The sequence below is a fragment of the Accipiter gentilis genome, chromosome Z, assembly GCF_929443795.1.
Source record: "Accipiter gentilis chromosome Z, bAccGen1.1, whole genome shotgun sequence".
Classification (NCBI taxonomy): domain Eukaryota; kingdom Metazoa; phylum Chordata; class Aves; order Accipitriformes; family Accipitridae; genus Astur; species Astur gentilis.
In genome coordinates, this window is record NC_064919.1 from 61,061,175 (window position 1) to 61,082,143 (window position 20,969).

Below are 20,969 nucleotides of genomic sequence, written 5' to 3' on the forward strand. Positions count from 1 at the left end.
CAGCTACAGAAATGCTCAACTTCTCCTTACAGGAAAGTATGTTTTTCTTAAATTACATGCATAACTTAAGGGACCAAGAATGTGACTGTATTCTTTTCATGTTAGGGGATTTTTTTGCCAGCTAAAGTAACTGCATTCTTGAAGGGCAGGGCTTACCTCAGGACTCTATTTGTTGCAATATACTGCCTGAGGCCTGACGCAGCTGAGCTGAAGATAAGTTTCCTTTCTGTGCAAGTAATGCCTTCTGTTATTTCCAACTGTTCCTCCAGTCTTGCACACTTTTAAAGTTTCTACAACTTTATTGATTACTACATAAAAAGTAGAAACTTCTGCATAACAAATACAGGTAAGATTGTTATTAATCCATTAGGCACAGGCTATTTCTGCTGTTAAGAAAAGCTTCCTCTACAGAAGCTCATCTCAGTTCTTAAAATTTCCTTCATACTTTAGAAAAAGCTGCAAGCTTATCCTTCAGCATTCCTCAGTCCTGGATCTCTATTCTTCCCATGGAAACTTCCATAATGTTTTTAATTCTGTACAAAGACAAGAGCTGAAATACTTTGGAAGTGCTCTATATTAAAGACTATACTGTAAAAGAACATCTTTTAACATGCCTCTGATACGCTAGCACAAAACTAGCTTTTTGATACATAAACTAATGTGGCATTCAGGCTTTCATCTCAATAACCTCAGTAATACAAGCAAGCTGCTTTCCTGTTAAATTTTTCCATATGTTACAAAATTGTATATAACTTTTATCCATGATCTAGAAGTTGATTAAAAGGTAAAATGTTTTAAGTAAGTTTCTCCAAAGCACTTAAAGTTAAAAATAACTACAAACCAGGATTTTTCTTCATAATTTTTAATACTTTTCACTTTTAAATACTGGTTTAAATTTGTGATTGTAACATGGAAGAGCCAACTTCTTGTAATTTTTAAAACTTACCATTAGGATCATAAAGCTATTATAGAACAGTTACACTCTACACACTCAAGGTACTCAAAAATATGATTCATGTTTTAAGTCTGTAGATGAACAGTAGCAATTCAAATACAGCGTTTCTGTACAACTTGACAAAAATACAGGTGGACACTCTGATTAAAGAGAATCTGCACAAGTTCAGATAAGCCAGCTCAGCCCAATTAAGTAAAAAGTAATTTTTTTTTTCCCCCGAAGTGCATCGCATTTTTCACAGATAATTTTGTCAAAATAAGATGTTCAGGTTCTCAGACAGGATAACAGTGACCATCTCATCCTCATTGCCAGTAGAAGTTCTATCAAGTAATTTCCTTCAGATTTAGTTTGGCAACATCCAAATTCTCCAAACAGATGCAGATATTCACAGAACGTTATCTGATGGAGAAGATTGCTGCATTCTCAGCCCTTCAAATTGGTTCAGCTTATGAAAACAACCATTCTAGAGTCAGGAGCTGCTTCTGCAAAGACCATCACAGCTGTATAAATACAACTGATCCACTAACAGGAAGAAGTGAACTCAGAGCACACAGGTATGTGGCATAAAAACAAGATCCCTTCCAGAAGGAAGGATCTAATGGCTACTTGTACATGGACAATCTGAGAGGCCCACAGAGAACTGCCTTTTTTTCATTTGTTTTTAAAGAGGTCAATTAATACCAATTTCTCAATCTTGCAATTCCTTCCATATACTTTAAGAAGCCTCTTACGACTCTGGGCATGGCTAGCTGTAGTGACGTACCAGTGCCTTTATATCTAAAAGTAAAATGTATTCTTTACAAATAGTATCTGTAGTGTAATAATATTTACAGAATAAATCGCAAAAGTACATCACATTTAGTGCAAATGCAACTAATGATATAATTTTATATACTGCTTCGTAAACTTTCCATACCTTTGTAAAATAAAACTATCCAATTAAATTAATAAACTCACCTGCGTTCTGACAATTACCAGAAATGGCAAATAAGGAGTTAAACTCTGGGTTGGTTGTTTTTTTTTTTTTAAAGTTCCCATCAGTGGCTATGGTGGAATGAGCCATTGCTTGGTTGATTGTAAAAAGATGAAGTACATTTGAGGTATAAGATTTTTTTTTTTTTTTAAACGTCGCTATATAAAATGTTCACTGATGATACAGTAAATGTACAAATTTTCATCTTATTTGCCTTACTAGCATTACCATATAGGCACTTTTTGACATATTCAAATTAACAGAGCAACTCTGTAATAAGGCATATTCCATGCACTCCATTATAGAAAGGCAAATAAAAAGGGAAGAGTTATGGAGCATGAAATCTGCATGCATGTGTAATCATGTGTTATGTATGATTTCATCTCTACAGAGAAGATTAACTGATCAGGTTTTTCAACACTGTGCAGATCACATTTAATCATTTACCAAATCTTCATTAAAATACTATATTATATTTATTTTCAGGCACCTATCATACTATATCAAATAAGACTTTCAGCTTGCTTTTGAAAAAAATATATCTGAAACTTTTTTCTTGAGATACACAGGTTACTGAAACACCGAGCAGTCTCTGAAGAGCTTCCAACTATGGGACATGGATAAAAGATCTCAAAGTCAGTACCAGTCTGCCACAGTCCTCTCCTAATAAGCATCTCCAGAATCAAAGGCAGGCAAATACGTGACATTTAAATTCTCACAGCAACTAAAGGGAACTTTCCAATAAGAACTATGTATCCTTTTATCTCTGATGGGTTTTTGATCAAGACACAAGTGATTTTCTACATAAACCACACAGCATGGCTTTATTAAGATGAGGAAGACGCATGCAGGATCTGAAAATAAAGTATTCATCCTCATTCTAGACTGGGAATGTTGTCTTATGGAGTCCAAGTTACTTCAATAAATATTATAGTGTACCTTCTCACAGCTTTGGGAAAGCCCTGGATATCATGCAAGAGAGCAGTCCACATACAGCATGGACAGATGGCTTCTAGCTTTCAGGCAGTCTCTTGCCCTCTCATACAGTATCCTCCTAGATATTTCCGGATGATGTTTAATAACAAAAATTCTGTAGCACATATTACATAACTAAAAATACAATAGAAATATAAAGATATCTGGAAAAAAAATAAAGCTTTTCACACTCTTACTCCTTCAGAACCAAAGATCGTCATAAGAGTAAGACAATAGAAAAGGCAAAGTCATAAGGATATTGACAGCCCTCAGTTATTAACTGACATTTTATGTAACAAGATGATTCATTATAGAAACCAGCAGCAATGAACTGTGATTATACAAAGCAAAACAAAACCTGCCAATAAGTCACCTAGGCTTTACTGAAGTCCCTCCTTCCCCCCCCAAATACCACATAGATTTTTGTGCATATAAAGCACATACAGTATGCTATATGTGCATTTGTCTTTTGTGCTTTTTAGACATGCACAAAAACTGCGTGAGTATCTTAGGAAGGTTGACAGTGAAATTCTGCAACTTGTTTAAAATTAAAGCAGTAACCCATGTTGGTGATTCAAAGTTGTATGCATTCTTCCTCTTTTAAAGCAAGCAAATAAAAATAGAGCCATAGACATGTTATCAATACTTGTATTTATAATTACACACTGATTCGGCAAGAAAAGTTAGCTGGCGAGAGCTAGTGTTAAATATTCAGCCTCATGGTGTTGCAACATTTCTTCATTTCCGTATACAAAGCCTAGAAGTTGGGCCATTAAAAGACTGTAGATCCTTCATTCCAGCATGGAGTGCTGTATGAACGGTCACTTCTCCAATGTGGAATGCTCACCCAGTCTTGTTCCCATTGCTGCAGGTAAGCAAACATAAAAATACAGAACTGAAAAGTTTGAACATTAATAGGAAAGCAAGAACTTGTTTAACACCTTAAATAGTATCAGCGCAGCTATGATAATGTATGAACTGTTGGCTCATGACAGCCATGTCTTCAGTGGTTCACCTACACTTGTTCTCTAACAACATAATTAGAAGTGTGAATCATTACAGGGCTACCTGTTACAGAAGGATCAAATGACTCTGACTTTTGGAGTCTGACATAATAAATAGAACCCCAAAATAGGGGTAGCCTATCTCATGCATACAAAAAGTGATAAAAACTCATTTTCAGATCATGTGTAATACTAGAACTACTGAATGGGATTTGATGGTTACACAGTTACACATAATGAAGTACATAGCAAGAGTCTACACTAACAAAAATTAAGCAAAGCTTTACTTAGCACTAAGGCTTATGTCTGACAGATTCAGACAGCCCCAAAAGTGATCAAGAAATCCTCTTCTAATGCCACATAATCATTTAAATGTTCAAATCATTTTAGATTAGCCCAATGACCTATACTATTAGGATACATCCATTGACTTCAGAAAGCACCTGTAAATCCCTTTCCTTTCTTAAGCTCATCAGAAAGGCTACAAATTTAAGTCACAACCTTTTAAATACTCTAGTAATTAGCACTGGTCTTGTCAAAAATGTTCCATTAATAAAAATCCTAGATCAAAACTATTCTGTCAATGTAAAAGAATACTTTGACCTTCATAATATTTTATCAAACGTGCAATTTTAAGTAGAATTCAAGATACCAAAGCCTCATGAGGCTCTAGAGAAACTTCAGTATGTATTCTTTTCAGAACAAGTGTAAAATGCCAGTGACAGCTGAGAAAAAACAATACTTTATCCTTTTATACTCCTGCATAACTTAGACATGTATGCAAGAACTTGCAAGATAAACTAGTAAGTCTACAAAAACTTGTACTTGATAACTTCTGTAGCCCTTATTTTTCATGCTAATACACACAAATTACATGAGTGTTTTAAAAAGTATATTGCATACATACATTAAAACTAAGCACCAAATTCATGCTAGTCATGATAAAACATTTCTAGATTGCATACTTGTGTTTGGCCTTAAATTTACAACAGTCAATCAAGAATGAAGAAAATGAATGTATACCTGTTAACACTAGAATAAAATAGGCTTTCCTGCTGTTTTCTCTTGCACGTATGATGTAAAACGCTTCAGGAATTTTGGATATTCTCGTTTTGCCACTGCCCGTAACACTGATGCTGGCGCCCATCCTCCTGGGTTCACTAGAAGTAGACAGGAAGACAGACATTGAAATACAGCAAATCCACTAAAGGCTAGAAAAGAGAATTTAAGTTCATTATTTCTGCAGCTCTTTCTGAAGTAACAGGAAATAATAGTGATCAGCAGGGTTTTTTTTATGCCCTTACAGATTGTATTGTAGCACTTTCTGCTCTTAATACTCCAGTTTAGTCCAGTTCTATGATGCCACGATTTAGAAAGCTTTAAACATGATGTGCTGTGAGTCTTTGGGGAATGCCCAAATGGAAGATTATATTCTCTAAGGACTTCCCAGAAACAACAGAAAAAGACACATGCGTTACTAATTTCACAGAAAACAGAAGTCAGTCTTAACTTTTCAATAACTGCTACATTTGTCTGCAGACTTGCTACATAGCCAATGTATTCCAAATTCCTTTCGAAGCACTTTAAACAAAATTCGAATTCTAAAATACATTTCAATTCACAGGGCAAGTATTTTGCTGAAAAAGCTGCCACTTCCCATACAATCATAGTTCAGATTTTATCAATGAAAATGTATTTAAGTAATTGGGAAACTTCCAAAAAAGGAAACAAAGCAGCTTAAAACAGAGCTATTATTTGTACAGGATTTAATACAAATTACATCACTCCCATATGGCAAAGATTTACTGAACCAATTTTTCGGACTTTGACTCTTTAGTAAGCCATGTAATAGGTGGTTGAAAGTAATAAGCAGGTGAGCTACTCTTGAAGTGTTTTGTAGCTGCAGCAGGGGAGCTAATAAGCATGTAGCTCCAATACTACAATACACTGCTAAACACTGGGTACAGTAACAATACAGTTTGCCTTTGATAACTTTTCAGTCAATACCAAGGATTCTATCAATTAAAAAATATTAAAAAACCCCATAGTCTATTATACAGCTTGCAAACATCCTCATACAAAATGTATTTGCTCCTTCTTAACACTGAGGGTAAGAGCTGTATCTTTACTATGAGCAGCTTTTCAGCTTAACAAGATGAAACGGAGGAAAAAAATAACAGCAATACATGAAAAAACCATCCTACTACTGAAACTAAGAGCTATGCCAAGTCATCCCAGCTGCAGACATTTTTTTCTGCCCACTCTCCTCCACCCCAAGGTTCTGTACTTAGGACTGAGCTACACACCACTTGCATTTATTTCTTCCAGAACACCACACAATGAATCATCCCATTCACTGATTCATGCAGCATGTTAATTTGAGTCTTCCTGAACATGAAGACCACAAGTGTGATGCTGTATATAAATTTAACAGAAAATTGCATCAAACTTTTTTTATCAGTATTCAGCTCCCCAGAATTAGCATATACCATGAATATCATACTGAAAGTTTTAGACTTACCATTAGCTACATATGTAATCTTGCATAGGATGTTGTCCCTGCTTATTTCCTTGTTCCCCTCTGGTGGACTTACTAATGTCTGACAAATCATAGCAATATTTATTTTGGCACGGACACAGCGATTGTTCAGCTGCCAAAAAAATGAAACATTTGTAAGCCTCAAACTAAATTTGTTTTGGTATACTTGACTGCTAACATTTTTATTTACTATGAAGTCTAAGACACTCCAGAAACTGTGTTTCTGAAAGTTTGTATTCTAGCACTACATGGGTGCAACATGAATGTGAGTGAAACAAAAGGTACATGGTGAACAGGGAAAGGGTTAAACTAAATGCCTGAATCTCAGGTTTCTGCTTGCTTAATACATATTACAAGTGAATTACATCAATTATTGTGACAAATGAGTAAAAGAAACATTTAAATAATAATGCATCAACATTTACAAGTTACCAGTAATTTTTCCCTTGTAAGCAGGCAATGGCATAGCAATAAGCAGAAAAAACACCCCAAACAAAACAATCATTGCTACTATCTGACAGAACCAAGGCAGAACTGTGTAAGATGGAGGTTTAACAGATTCCATATCTATAATTATACAAGCCTACTCCTGTATCTGACAGTATTGAAGTTATTGCTTTGATTCCATACAAAATAACTTCAATTCCTTAAAATGTTTTTGCATCTCCAGAAATTTTGTTTCCATTCTGCTGCAACACCTTAGATCTACCAACTGCTGAGATAAGGCGAGAAAGCTTTTGGCTTAGAATGCCTTCATCAGGTCATTGTATCACCTGGTTTAAATAAACTGTATTTTTGCATAACCCCCCCAACCTCCCTCACATTAGTATTTCACATGCATTACCACATAATAGAAAAATGTTATCTTAAAAACAGAACTTGATAGAATGAAAATAATGCTTACAGGAGCACTGTCATGTTCCACAGAGAAATTGCACACAATCCACGTTTCAGGATCATTTTCACTGAATGCTGGTATCTTCCTGATGGCAGACAAATAGAGCACATCCCTTTGAGAAGCTGGCCACACCCTCTGCAGAGAAACACATGAATATAAACTTTACCAGTTTTGCAAATTAAGTACTTGCTATGCTTAAAGAAAAAAACAAGCAAGGCAAACCAGGTCAGTCATGTTATTTAAAGAAAAGTTTCTTGAAGTTAGTAATTTCATTTTCAAAACTGAAACAGAACATAGTGGTTGTACAGATGCATATCAGGTTATATGGCTATGCCTCGTTTTAAAAAAATTAAGGCAAAAATTTAAGGCCTTTGAAATGCAGAAAGCCAAGCTGCAATGACTTTTTCAGTAGACAAACAGGAAGATGCAGTTCCCCTCCTGTTCCCTCAACCTTAGCTTTATCTTTTAGTTAATACTTGTAAGCTACAAACAAAACTAGGGGTTAAGTATAAACAGATGCATCTACAGTTACTTTTGTCTCCAGAGAGAGGGAGAGGAATATTTAAAACAAATATTATTTCAAAAAGCTACTACTTCAGTAAGACAGATATGGTAAACTGGTATTATCTAAGAGAAAGTTTCAGAAGAAAAATGTCTGATAAAATAAGAATATACACCAAAGCCATTTTTCTGACACTCAAAAGCTAGACCTTATTCCCCTATTGCCACAACACTACACAGTTGACAACTGTCTTACTCAAAATCACAAGTCCTCTGTTACAGAAGTTTTAAGGTAACTGCATTACTGGTAAAATTGTCACAGAAAATATTTGGTTTGAGTATACTAATGCTTCGAATCATTCAAGATCAAAGATGAATCTGTACACTTCATTCCCATTTTTTTGAACCTTTAAGTTAGTTGTTGGGTTATAATTCAAATAAACATTTTAGTAAATTTACAGTAGAACTGGTTGGGGGCAGGGAACATAATGAAGTTACAAAAACAAATGTACCAGCAATTATCCCACCTCATAATGTAAATGTGTATGTCAACTATAGCTTGCATTACTGCAACAACATACGATACAGTGGTATAGGTTTCTTCCTTGTAGTCAGCGTTGATTTATTACTTCCATTTGCTTTAGATGACTCTTGCCTTGCTGGCAGTGATATACTTAGAGATTAAAAACAGTCCTCATTTGTTATTACAAGCTCTATCAGACACATGCACAACCAATTATGCTATCAAGACAAGTTTGAAAAATTGAAAAAGTTGTAGTTTAATAGAGAACTTGTTCTGAAATGTTGTTCTGAACAGTATTTTACATTTTTAAGCCATTAAAATACTCAGAATAAGATTAGAATACATATGCCCCAGACTGTCTCAGTAAGGTATGCATATGACTGAAGTGTTATTACCTTATGTGTCTGGTAAATGATGATTGCATTATCAGCTAAATTTTCCACAACATGGAAATTTTCAATTGTTGCTAAAAGAGGAGGAAGAAAAAAAGATCCATCAGTAAACAAGCACAGATATTAGGCCAATGTTATAAACAATCTGCTTGCTAATAAACATGCAAAGCTTAAGAACCAATTCCTTACTTTCCCAGTCATTACGAACATCAACATTCCAGAAGTAGTGGCAAACTTCATGCCCTGTTACACCTTTAACAGCATGGGTTGCTTTCAAAGGATCTAAAACTATGCCATTCTCTTCCACCTCTCTTCTGTATACCTACAGCCAAATACAAAGAAATGTAGAACAGAAATTGTCAAAACTATTCATGTTTTAATTGTTTAAAATTTCATCAGTTTAAAAAAAACACTTACCCAGAAGACTAACACATGAATAATTTGCCATGTCAGTGTTCTCTGGTAACTACCAATGCAGACATTATTACATGACAATTCACATTAAAATACCAATATTTGAACAATCTCTACTCCAAAAATAATTAAGCTACCTTATTTATCACTACACATAAGGATCCACACAAGCACAGTAGAGCAGTCAACACAGTAACTTGCTACTGTATAACATTTTTGTACATCGAATTTACACATCATTTTGATACCAAGTTTTAAGTAGGAGAGAATAAGAAAGGAATCTGCAAAGACAAAGCTATTGCAAGAGTTACAGGGGATTTTGTATGAATAAACATATTAGAAACCACAGCTCTTATGGACTCCAGTCCTAACTTAAAACAATGCTATTTTAACAGCATAACTTGCTGAGTCATAGTATTCCCAGAGAATCATAGAATCATTTAAGTTGGAAAAGACCCTTAAGATCGAGTCCAACCATAAACCTAACACTGCCAAGTCCACCAGACTGAAAGTACCTCTCCTCACAGCATATCATCTTGTATCAATCACACAAAACCTCAAATGTTTACCTTCATTTCTCCTTCTTCTACCACTAGCTGCCAATTGGCATCTCCTCCCACATCTTGCAAGGAATATGTCATGTGGTTTTGTACCATCTCTTCCACCTTGAAAAGAAAAAAAAACCAAACCCACGTTAACTCCTTCCTTCCTTCTTCTTGGGCAGAAACTGTGCAGTATTGGAAGTCACAAGTCAATACTTCAAATCCTGTGCAGGGGCTGACTTTGGACAACAGAGCTTTCTATTACAGGGTAAGAACAAGCAGATACATTTGGCTTTCAGAAACAAAAGCCAAAATCTTGATTCAACTTCCAACTTCATTCTTTATGAGTACTTCCTATCCTTTCTTTGTACTTCTGAATGGTCAAAGCTCACTGTTTCTACTCAGGACAATTTTATTTCAGCATATAGGAACTTACTTCAGGTATCTCTAAATAGAATTAAAATGCACTGTAAGATATTCACTGAAGAGCATTTAAAAAGCTGAACAAAGGTGGGGATGTGAGGGAGTAAGACAGACAAGCTCTAAAAAGGTGAGTGCATATAAAAAATCATATTGGAAGAGTAGTGAAGGAAACAGTCATGAGCAAAGCATGCCTATTCTGTTTCACTGGCATCTTTGCACAGCTAGAAAGAGAACAGAAATGTTTACATTCAAAAAAGTCATGGTAATACAGAGACTCTATCATTACAAAATATTAATTTAAAAATTATTTAGCTAGAAAGTTGTGTGCTTTTCTTAAAGGCCAAATATTGGATACATTTTTATCAAGCTATGGGAATACCTTATTTTTTAATGCCGTATAAAGTGCATGAAAATGAGTACTGGGACAGAAAAATGGATTTTTTAAAAAAATCTACAACTTTATTCTGTTTCTTTGGTTCCCCACCCCTTTCCAAATCCCACTGTCCCCCCAAAAAAACCAGAAGCAAAAATATAAGGTCTCCATTGCTGTGTAATGTTTAAAAGTACTGGAAACACTTCAATAACTTTTTTCCACCCAATAGGTAGGTGACTACTAAACTTGTCATAGCAAGTCCACATAATTGACACTGTTTTCCTGAATTACTAGAAATACCTTTTTTTTCCAAAAGGAAAAGCACAAACAAAGGTTAGTTATTTGACCAACACAAAGATTAGTCTATAAAGTGCACAATCACAAGATTATTAGCCTGAACCCATAAGTGGTTTTGCACAACTTACAAAATATGAAGCCTAGTGTGCATATAAAATAACATATAAAATAGATTTGAGCAAGTAGTACAATAAGTAGGAAGCAAAATTAAAGAATACTTAATGATCGCTTTCTGATACAGAATTGAAAGATGTTATTTACTTTTAATTTAAAGCAGTAATTCTGTTTGTACTATGTTCTCCATAGGCAATACACTTAAGACCAGGAAGAAAAAATGTAATTGAATAAAGTAAAAATCCTTGAAGTACAACATCAAAATAAAATCCATTGGATAGAAATTCTAGTTATCTTATTTTAACTATAGACTTCTCTACAGAAGGAAAAGTTATCAGTCCAGTTTGGGGGATTTTCTTTGGGTTTTATTTTTGAGTTATAATGAAAAACACACCCACAGGATTTGTGTTTCTGCTTTTAGACAGGCCATCCTTTCCTGCCAGTTACTAGCAGGTTCCCTACAAAAGATTCTTCTATTTTTTTTATTTATTTTTTTTCCAGTGAAACAATGGCAGTACAATCCAAACCAGTTAAGAATGCGGGCTATTTAAATATTTAGTTTACTAGTTCTAGGTCACACTTCTTTCAGAAAGGAATCCTCACCATGCTCCCAACATTTACCTGCAACACCTTCAGGTCCCTATGTCTCCTCTCCTCTAGTTCCTAATCTATTAAGGAGAAAGCTAGCTTTTATATGCCTGTTTTGTTTTTTGCTGCTTTTTGCTTTATGCTAAATGCAGAGGGATGAGGGGAATAGCAAGGAAAGAAGAGAAAGAGGCAACCTAATACTTACTTTCTTCTGCTTCACTAAGGAATTGCAGTACTGACCACGGCCTTGTGCATACTACCTGCACAAACTGTATGTAATCCACGCACTGGCTGCTGTCTGTTAACCTGCACCTATTTCAGAGGCACAGAATCAAGATTCACAGCTTCCAACTAGAGACACCACGCTATTACCTCTGAGTTCCTGGCAGGCTACAGCAATGGTCTGCAAAAATACTTGTAACCTGAATGTCATGCAGCCTTGGCCTGAACATTAATTGGGAAATTCTTCACTTTAAAGGCCCTGAGAACATCTCAATCTATTTTAAAATCTGATAGTCCTTTAAAAGAAGGTGGTCTGCAAAACATTTACAGCGTTTTAAGCCCACAACCTCCCACTCAACTAGCAGAGACAATTCAATGCCTTTCTAGAGGCACACTGAAGAACCAGCTCCCATCAGAATACAGGTTTATACTTCTCAATCTTAAAAACAAGGCTGCAAGTTTCTACTTGACCTTTTACTGATACCAAAATTCCCTTCATCTGAATGAAGTCTGGAAACAAGTCACATTTATTCAGAATCAAGGTATTAGCTTGCCTTTCCAAAAGCCAAATCCTCAGCCTGGGTATGGAAGCCAATTTCATATTAATAAGGTCCAGAACAGGTTGCCACCAAAAGGTGTGCTGCTTTTCTCTTCATGCTCTCAGTTGCCTTTCACCTGCTTGTTCACTAGTGATGAAACTCCAGAGCAGGTGGACTGACTTGTTGATCTGGCAAAAATCTGTTCTAGGGAAAATATTTGGTGGGTGTGTGGGGAGAGTAGTTTCCTATAACTTAAGAAGATCATCCTTCCTGCAGTGAGTCCCTTAACTTGAAACTGTATTTGAAGGCATTCAGTAGTAACTTGTACATAGTATAATCTATGCAGCAACTAAAAAGAGTGACAGCTTGACTCCAGTCCATTTGCTCCTGATCCTTAACATCAATTTGCATTATTGTGACAAAGACCTGGTTCACCTCAGATTTGTTTTTAAATGGTTCCTTTTTCAGCCACACTAGTGCTCTGATACTCAGGTTTATCATATGAAGGTACAATTATTATCACAGGCATAAAAGAGGTGAAAACAAGGAGGCCTACATATTTTAGCAACTATGAGTTTCCCTTACATTGAACTGCCCATGTACCCATAGTCTGACAGACAACAAATTCCTAACCAAATTTGTTTTCTGTTACTTGATTTGCTCCCTCCTCCCAAACAAAAACAAGCTTGAAAAACAACTTGACTACTGGAGTACTAGTAGATAAGCTTACTGGTGTTGTGCAATGACCTGCATACTTTCTCCCTTGTGGTAAGTTCAAATTTCAGAAATTAACTGCCTGCAAAAGGTCAAGCCAAGTGTTGGGATTTCAGTCCAATAAGAAAGATCTGAAGTGTTATGGTCCTACTCATAAAGCTAGTAGTAAGGTCTGCAGGTAGTATGATTCCAGGCTCTGTTAATCAAAAGAAAATCCATTCCTTCATTTGAAAAAGCAGGTTGTTTGCAGCATTAGTTAGTAATTTAAAAAACCCTCCAGAATAACACTACCCAGAAGGAAGCTCCCTATTTACAATCACACATGGACCACAGCAGAAGGAAATTAATGGCATGAATGCCATGTCTGAACAACTTTTTTCGAAACTAAAGAGCAAACACACGAACCCACCTTCTAATTCTACTCTGAACTATGATCTTCAGAGCAAGCACCTAAAGTAATTTTGTACGCTACTGGAAGAAGTCACTATGACTACATTGACATATTCAGGATGTCAGACATTTTCTGAACAATAAGTGAATATATTGAAACTCTTCAGTTAAAATTCTCATACCCACAATCTTGTTTGTCAACATACTTTATGACTTTTCAGCAATAAAACTAGTTGTTGAGGTAAAAAATGGTAATAGTGAAACTTAACATTTAGCATCTTAATGTCATTAAAAAGACAAAAATCAAACCTTTTATTTAAAAGCAAGAAAAACTATTCAATTTGAGGCAAAGACCATCTCCACCCACACAAAACAGGTGTTATTCTACTTTTATTATAATCAGAAATGCAAAATTTTCAAATAGTAAGCATTTTCATTAAAGCTATTGAATTAAGTCCAAGAGTTTCACAAGATTTGGGCCTCTGCACAAGTGATATGCATGCAAGCTGGATGTAAAAAGACAACCATTTAGTACAGGAATAGAGAACTCCTTTGTTTGTCTCAATGTACTCGTTTAAAGCAAGCAGTGATTTATGTAACAGAAAACCCAGGTTATAGAGAAGAGGATGAAATACAGCAGAGATATGCAACCCCCACTCTACACATTAATACAGTACCTGGGCGCTGAATCTGTGAACATCATCAGAGGCACTGACTAGATCAATGGAAGACATGGAGGAAGAGCGACTATAGGGCTACCAGAGACAGACAAAGAAAAAACCAAGTAATCAGAACAAAGGCACAAAAGAGCATTCATTACCAACTTGCAAGCACAAGATAATGAAGAAAAGGAAAACAAAAGCACCATAAGCAGCAAGCACAGCAGCGAATGCACCTATTATGTATTATGCTCCCAGTGTAGCCCTGAGAGGAGCATAGTGTTTCCAGTAACACTAAAAAACCCCAGTCAACTGATACTGATACAAGTGACTAGATTTTAATTTTTTTTTAATAAAAATTAATTAACTTAATTTTGATGAAGGTATCTTAAAAACACCGAGGTTAGCAAGTTGGGATTTTTCCTTTACTACCTAACTGACAAGCTTGATACAGGTCAAGGGTATTCTAAATAGATACTCAAATCAGTATTTTTTGAGCCAAGAAGGAAACAGTCCTCCTCCAATTCTGGCTACTTCATTTGAAAATGAGTAAACCATTGAAAGTTACTAGAAACACCTAAAAAAAAAATCTCACCTACCCATACAAAATATTATATAGGAATATCATAGGTCAGCCTATTAGTCAGAGGAGATAATGAGAAATATCTTACCTTTTGGACAAACCGATGAGTCCCCACAGCAGAATATGCATCTCCAGAAGGTACAGATGTTGGCCAGTGTAATCTAACTTTTTCACTTTGGGACTGCAACAAAATATGTTTAATTATTAGTAGTCAGCAGCTACTGGGTGGAATAGAGTGAGTCATTCTCAATCTACATAGTGGTTACAACAACTAACACTGTCCATGACAGGCAGGAAGCTGTCATCCTCCTGGAACGCTCAGTAAGCAAAGACTGAATTTGTCCATACTTCAATATGTATTTCAGAGTTAAGGAAAATAGATTGGCAGCATTAAGGATTGCCCTGGTTTTGGCTAGGCTAGAGTTAATTTTCTTCTTAGCAGCTGGTACAGTGTGTTTTGGATTTAGTGTGAGAATTATGCTGACAACAGACTGATGTTTTAATTGTTGATAAGAAGCACTTATCCTAAGTTAAGGATTTTTCAGTTTTCCATGCTCTGCCAGCAAGCAGGTGTACAAGAAGCTTGGAGGCAGCATGGCCACGACAGCTGACTCAAACTAGCCAAAGGGATATTCCATACCATGTGACATCATGCTCAATATATGAAATGGGGAAGTTGGCCAGGAGGGGGAGATCGCTGCTTGGGCATCAGTCAAGCAGGTGGTGAGCAATTGAATTGTGCATCACTTGTCTTTTCTTGGGTTTTATTTATATCTTTCTCCAGCAAAAACCGCAGCAGTAACAGCAGCAGCAACAGCATTTATTGTTAGTATTGTATTCTATTTTAGTTTAGTTATTAAACTGTTTTTATCTCAACCCACACGTTTGGGAGGGGGGAGGAGCAAGCAAGCAGCTGCGTGGTGCTTAGTTGCTGGCTGAGGTTAAACCATGACAAGGGTCCATGTAGTAGTACAACGATCACTCAAAACTCTTACTTTCCGCTAAGAGACCCCAACATAGGTAAACTCTGTTGGGTACTATATGTCCACTAGAAAGTCTTCTAACTCTTAACGTAGTCATTGTATTCACTATATTCATAAGCCTAAACACTTTTAAGACAAAGGATGCACCACTTTGTTATTCCCTCTTATTTTATACACTGCTATACATTCTCATATTCTATATATTTCTTCACACTCATCTTGTCCCTTTTTGATCCTTGTCACTGAAGTGTATTCAAGAAATGAGTTAGAGAAATAGCCAGAGGCTGCAGAAATTTTAAATAAAAACAAACACCAACAGAACTACATCTTTCCCATTTCACATACTGGTAGAGTCAAAAGAAACTTCAGAGCAATAATTAGGTTTTGAGAAATATCTGCAGTGTTTGATATTCCTATTTGCACAGGACATCACCTATAATACAAAGGTAAGTTTTATACAGGACACTTATTTAGGAATTAGAAACTGAAGACATTCAATCACTTATACTATCCTTTTCTGTATAAGCTGTGAAGTCAGTTTCTCAAATTTAGTGTTAAGCACCCAACATTTGACTTTAAAAATATTACGTGAATTCCTCTCATCAGTGTCAGAATAAAATATCTAGAGCTTCAGGAGATGCCCCCCAGGACTGAGTTTAAGTCACAGAAGTCTCCCATGAAGTGCCCATCATTAAGACATTTTTCAAGTATCAATACCTGTTCTTCCATTTTATCCTGTCTATCAAGAGCAGCTTCAACAGCATCAAAGAATTCTTCTTCATTAATCAGACTATTAGGACCTTCCTAGAGCATAAGAAACAAAACTAGTTCAATATTTTGGAGACATGAGAGTTCCACTTCAGTTAGAAACATGTATTTATATATTATGCATATAACTGATGGAAGCAAATATCTTCTATAGAACTCAAATTTTTTCACCAATATTCTTAGATTACAATTCCTCTGAAAACCCTACCTGTTAAAGGAAATCACTCCCTCTAACTACAATTTAGGGATACTTGTATAAAGAAAAAAATCAGGAAACTGAGTAACAGTGTCAATACACTGACATCAGATGTAGGTTTTAATTAACATACACCTTAAAAGTGTTTACAGTGTGTCAGTAAAGCACACTGGCATAATTGTGTAGTTAGACTCCTTCCAAGTATTCCAGTGCCTTAGGGCAGATTTCAGATATGTGCTCAAAACTTAACAAGAGAAGACAAAATTATGGGAATCTCTATTGAAAATTCTTGGAAAGAACAGTTTAACACTGTTCTAACAGCAGGTAGAGTTGAGTCAACTATTAAAAACTTGAGTCTACTAAGTAAAATGGTAATTTCAGAAATTAGATTTACTGTTTTTACTGTATTGTAAAACAAGCTGGTCCAGTCAATTTCAAAAAACTACAACAGGGATAGCTGGGAGAAGCAGCTGCATTTATAACCAGATAGACAAAGCCCAACTTTCTATCCATCTTTTTATTTTACAGTGTATGCCTCAGTCACAATGAAGAACATAAGCTCAAGGATCTTTTAAATATTTCAACGTATTAGTACTGTTTCTCAGGCTATGACTTGTAAGTAGAAATGTGTTTGTTTAATGTACATGAAAGGGTCAAGTTCTTTAAAAAATATGCAAACTGCATTATAGGCGCATTAGCTTACATTATGCTTCACAAGGTGGTTTAAGCATCTTAGACCTTGACTAAATACCTCACTGAGAAGGAAGCTGCTGAACTACGCAACTTAACAGATGAAGGGAACCTAAAATCACTGTATTTGCCAACATGAAATTTCAAGTGGCAGTGACAAGTTAAAAATCAATTCAAGTTAAACCTCAGATTCTAGGACTGCCTCTGCAGGGTTTTTATATTTGCTTTATATATCCACACAGCTAAACCATTAGAACAAGAAAGTAGAAAACCATTGCATAAAAGCAATTTCAAATGTGCAAGAAAAATAATCAAAAACCAGCAGAAATATCTGTTAAGCAAAATGCTTTAGACAAAAGCAGAACATGGAAGCCTGAGGTGAAGACAGACTTCCATTCTCAAAACATTAAGGACTGACATTCTTCATACAGTTTCATTTTCCAAGGTAGAATAAAAGGAGCATGAACACACTTGCAGAAGCCGAAGACCTTGATTTACACTCACCCCTTTCCCCATTTTGAGGAACAAACTAATCTTTTAAAGTCATAGTGTTTTTAACAATTTCAGAAGCAGAATTTGTACCTCATAGTCAGGCCCTCCAAAGTGGGACTTTTTCTTCAGTTCTGTCACAGCATTTTTGTATGCTTCTTCAATTCTTCTCCTTTTCTCTATCTCCTGTAAAATTACATGATCATTTGATGCAGTAAGAATGAATTGACATAACAGTCAACATGCCAATAAATGGCATGACCAGTGTAGTTTTTTCCAAGTAACAATTCCAAAGCTGCTGATTTTCTGAATTTATTTGCATGTATGCACTATATGTGATGATATACATGCATGTATAATACAAAGCTTGGGGAGCTAGCTACCTTGAGGATACCTTCTTTCAGTCATGTGGAAAAAGGTAGATCACCGAGCAAAAACTGTTATCTAGTTTAAGCATAGCTATTCTGAGGGTCAGACTTCGTATCTAACTGACAGCTGATATAAACCTCCCTGACACAGATGCTTGGGCAGTGATAACAAAGGGTAAAAAGGTTGGTAAAAAGCTAACTTGTTGAATGTGGCGAGATACTAATGAGTCACAGCATGTAAGTTTGTATCAATAATTAGCTGGCATAGAAACATCATGAATCATTGTAAACTCCATGCAGAGACTAACAATTCAACATCATTCTCCCATAATAAGGTATGTGACTGTACTAGAGCCACTGATGTCTGTATCATTGTATTTTGACTAGAAGAGTAATAATGCCAGAATCAGATTAAGTCTAATACTTCCTCTGCAAATTCTATGTACTGTCAGGTATTCCGAGTGAAAAAGCTACAAATTCTTCTGAAATTCTTGCAGAATTCAGCTTTAATACCCAAGATGTTTCTCTGTTCCCTTTCAGAATCACTTCAGGTGGAAGAAAGTCTTACAGTTGACAACTGGACACCATACACTACTTCTTGCAGATATGAGTACAATTATTCAGCGACCCAGTTTGAACTTTAAAGATTCAGTGGAAAATCCTTAAGCAATACTGAAAGGCTGAGCTTACCAACAGGGAATTTGGTGGTAACATTCAGTCTGTAACACATTTTTCAGTTTCTAAAGAAAAGTTTGAAAAGTAAAGCAACAGTTTTGATGTAAAACAAAGTAGTACAGTTTTCCACAGGAAAATTCTTAGGAAAAAAAGCAGCACTTAAATGAAGAGAGTATTGTCTTTATCTGTGAACACAGGCTTTTCCCTTCTGAAACAATCACAAAGAGGCAATAGCTGCTAAGACTTTTGTTTCACAAAATTTTGCAAGTTTATCTTTTTTGAAAGTAATTGGAGAGTCCTGAAGATACATAAAGCATGACTTGAGTATAAGTCATTGAGAGAAAAAAATAGAAGTTTTACCAGAACACTTGGAATGAAAAAAAAAAAACAAAACAAAACCAAACCACAAAACAACTCCTCCCACTCACCCCAAATCACCACACTTCTGTACTTCAATCTGCAAATTAGTGATAATTCACGTGTCAAAAGACAGCTCTCCAAATCTGCCAGCTTCTCTTGGCAACAACATTAAATAAGGCAGAAATTGGGAAACTGTTTGACTGCACAGCAGAAAAATTACTGGTGTATTAAAACTCTGTAAAATTTAATGAGACATTTAAGTTACAATTGTCAAAGGTGAACAAAATAAGCTACCTAAACATGTTAATCCTAAGGTAAATTTTAATGTTCAGAAGATAAGTTTGCTCATTAACAACAATTAGTAAGACCAAAGGAAACAAAAAAAGAAAAATGTTGCTGTAGTCAAGACAACATAAAAAGCATCATCACAAGGATTTTGTTGCAAATAAAATAATGGACCAAATACTAGAGATTAAAACCTTTCCTTGTTTATCCATTTTAAGAAAAGTCTATTTTAAAATACATTCAAGTGGCTCATACTGAAAAATATACTCCACTGGAAAAATAAAAAGTTAAGCTCAAGATCTTAACAGCTAAGAAGAAAAGGTTGAAAGCAAAGCTGTAACTACAATTACCTTTAGATAATACATGGTTTTGTATCAATTTTATTCTGGCCATCTGCCTGTTTTGGTAGCAGAAAGAAAACTAAATATAGAATTCTAAAATTACAATCATTAAGTGCATTATATCAGTCTCCTTAAAAATTAAAACATGTTTTTATAATAATTTCTTGTTTTCAAAGGTTTAGAAATAGTTTCCAACCTTCAGAATGTAACTTAAGCCCCTTTATTTTATTAAAAAAGGGGGGATTATAAAGATATTCACTATATAACACCGTACTCATCTCTAGTCAAACTGTAGTTATCTCCAGATTCAAACTCTACTGAAATTGAGCTTTTTTAATACGAGAAATTTTTTAGGACAGCTATAATTTTGAAACATATTTGCTTCAAGTTCAGCAGACAAGTCTATCTTGCATCTTTAGGCTAAGCTAGCCCTCTACAAGATCAAGGTTGTATAATTTTGTGAGGTAGAGGGACTTTTACTAATCATCTTTGTGTGTTGCTGTTAAGTAGTTCTGAAGCTAGTGGAGTGAGGAGGCTGGAAAGGAAAGGAGAGTGAGCTGTATTACGATGGCACTTATACTACTTGTAAAACACTCATTGATTTTAGCTACTGACAGAGATCTTATTCTTCCTGTGACAAGCCTGCAACAATACAGAGCCAGCGGCATGAATCTGCTGATTCACACACAAAGGACAAACTTGATGCTGCCCCTTTCAACTCTGCTAGATAGTTTTTTACAGGCACTGGATAGACTTAAAGCTCTAAACCCCTCCCAGCCAGAACACAAACAGCTGCACAATTTAATGTAATTTTCCCCTCCAATCTCTCTTAGAGAAGGTATTCTGAACTTTATCATCTCACTGTATTTACTTCCTTTTCAGAGCAGCTGACACATCTAAGACAGCCGTAAGTACAAAGATCAACACCATTCTCCTCCCACATGTATTTATCAGATGACAGAGCAATGTTTTTTTCCTCAAGCCCATAGTTATATAGAAGATACTCTTAATAAAGCCATGTTTAACCACTAAAACAAGATAAAAGAAAAACAAAAGCTCAAAAAACTACAGCTGAAGTGGAGTAGTGTTAGCACAGGTCTGAATACAGTCAGCTGCTGTCTTTAAGGGTGTAGGTGCCAGGGTGTTGGTCATGGAGGACCGACTGCAGGGGTAGTCTCTGTGGGAGGAGGCCAGGG

At 35.7% G+C, this 20,969-nt stretch overlaps 1 protein-coding gene across 2 annotated transcripts in view; it reads right to left on the minus strand.

Moving 5' to 3' along the window:
* Positions 1 to 1,171: 1,171 nt before the first annotated feature.
* CERT1 (ceramide transporter 1) overlaps positions 1,172 to 20,969 on the minus strand; it is a 75,488-nt gene continuing 55,690 nt past the window's right edge. Inside the window, exons 8-18 of one of the 2 annotated variants that reach the window (XM_049794560.1) lie at positions 17,838 to 17,930; positions 16,319 to 16,405; positions 14,707 to 14,799; positions 14,054 to 14,131; positions 9,744 to 9,839; positions 8,950 to 9,082; positions 8,764 to 8,834; positions 7,351 to 7,479; positions 6,429 to 6,558; positions 4,931 to 5,067; positions 1,172 to 3,768 (exon numbers count right to left, since the gene is read on the minus strand). In XM_049794560.1, coding sequence (XP_049650517.1) covers positions 4,940 to 5,067; positions 6,429 to 6,558; positions 7,351 to 7,479; positions 8,764 to 8,834; positions 8,950 to 9,082; positions 9,744 to 9,839; positions 14,054 to 14,131; positions 14,707 to 14,799; positions 16,319 to 16,405; positions 17,838 to 17,930 — 1,038 coding nt within the window. In that variant the 3' untranslated portion in view covers positions 1,172 to 3,768; positions 4,931 to 4,939. The remainder of the gene's footprint in view (positions 3,769 to 4,930; positions 5,068 to 6,428; positions 6,559 to 7,350; positions 7,480 to 8,763; positions 8,835 to 8,949; positions 9,083 to 9,743; positions 9,840 to 14,053; positions 14,132 to 14,706; positions 14,800 to 16,318; positions 16,406 to 17,837; positions 17,931 to 20,969) is intronic. The other variant, XM_049794561.1, reaches the window with a different exon arrangement.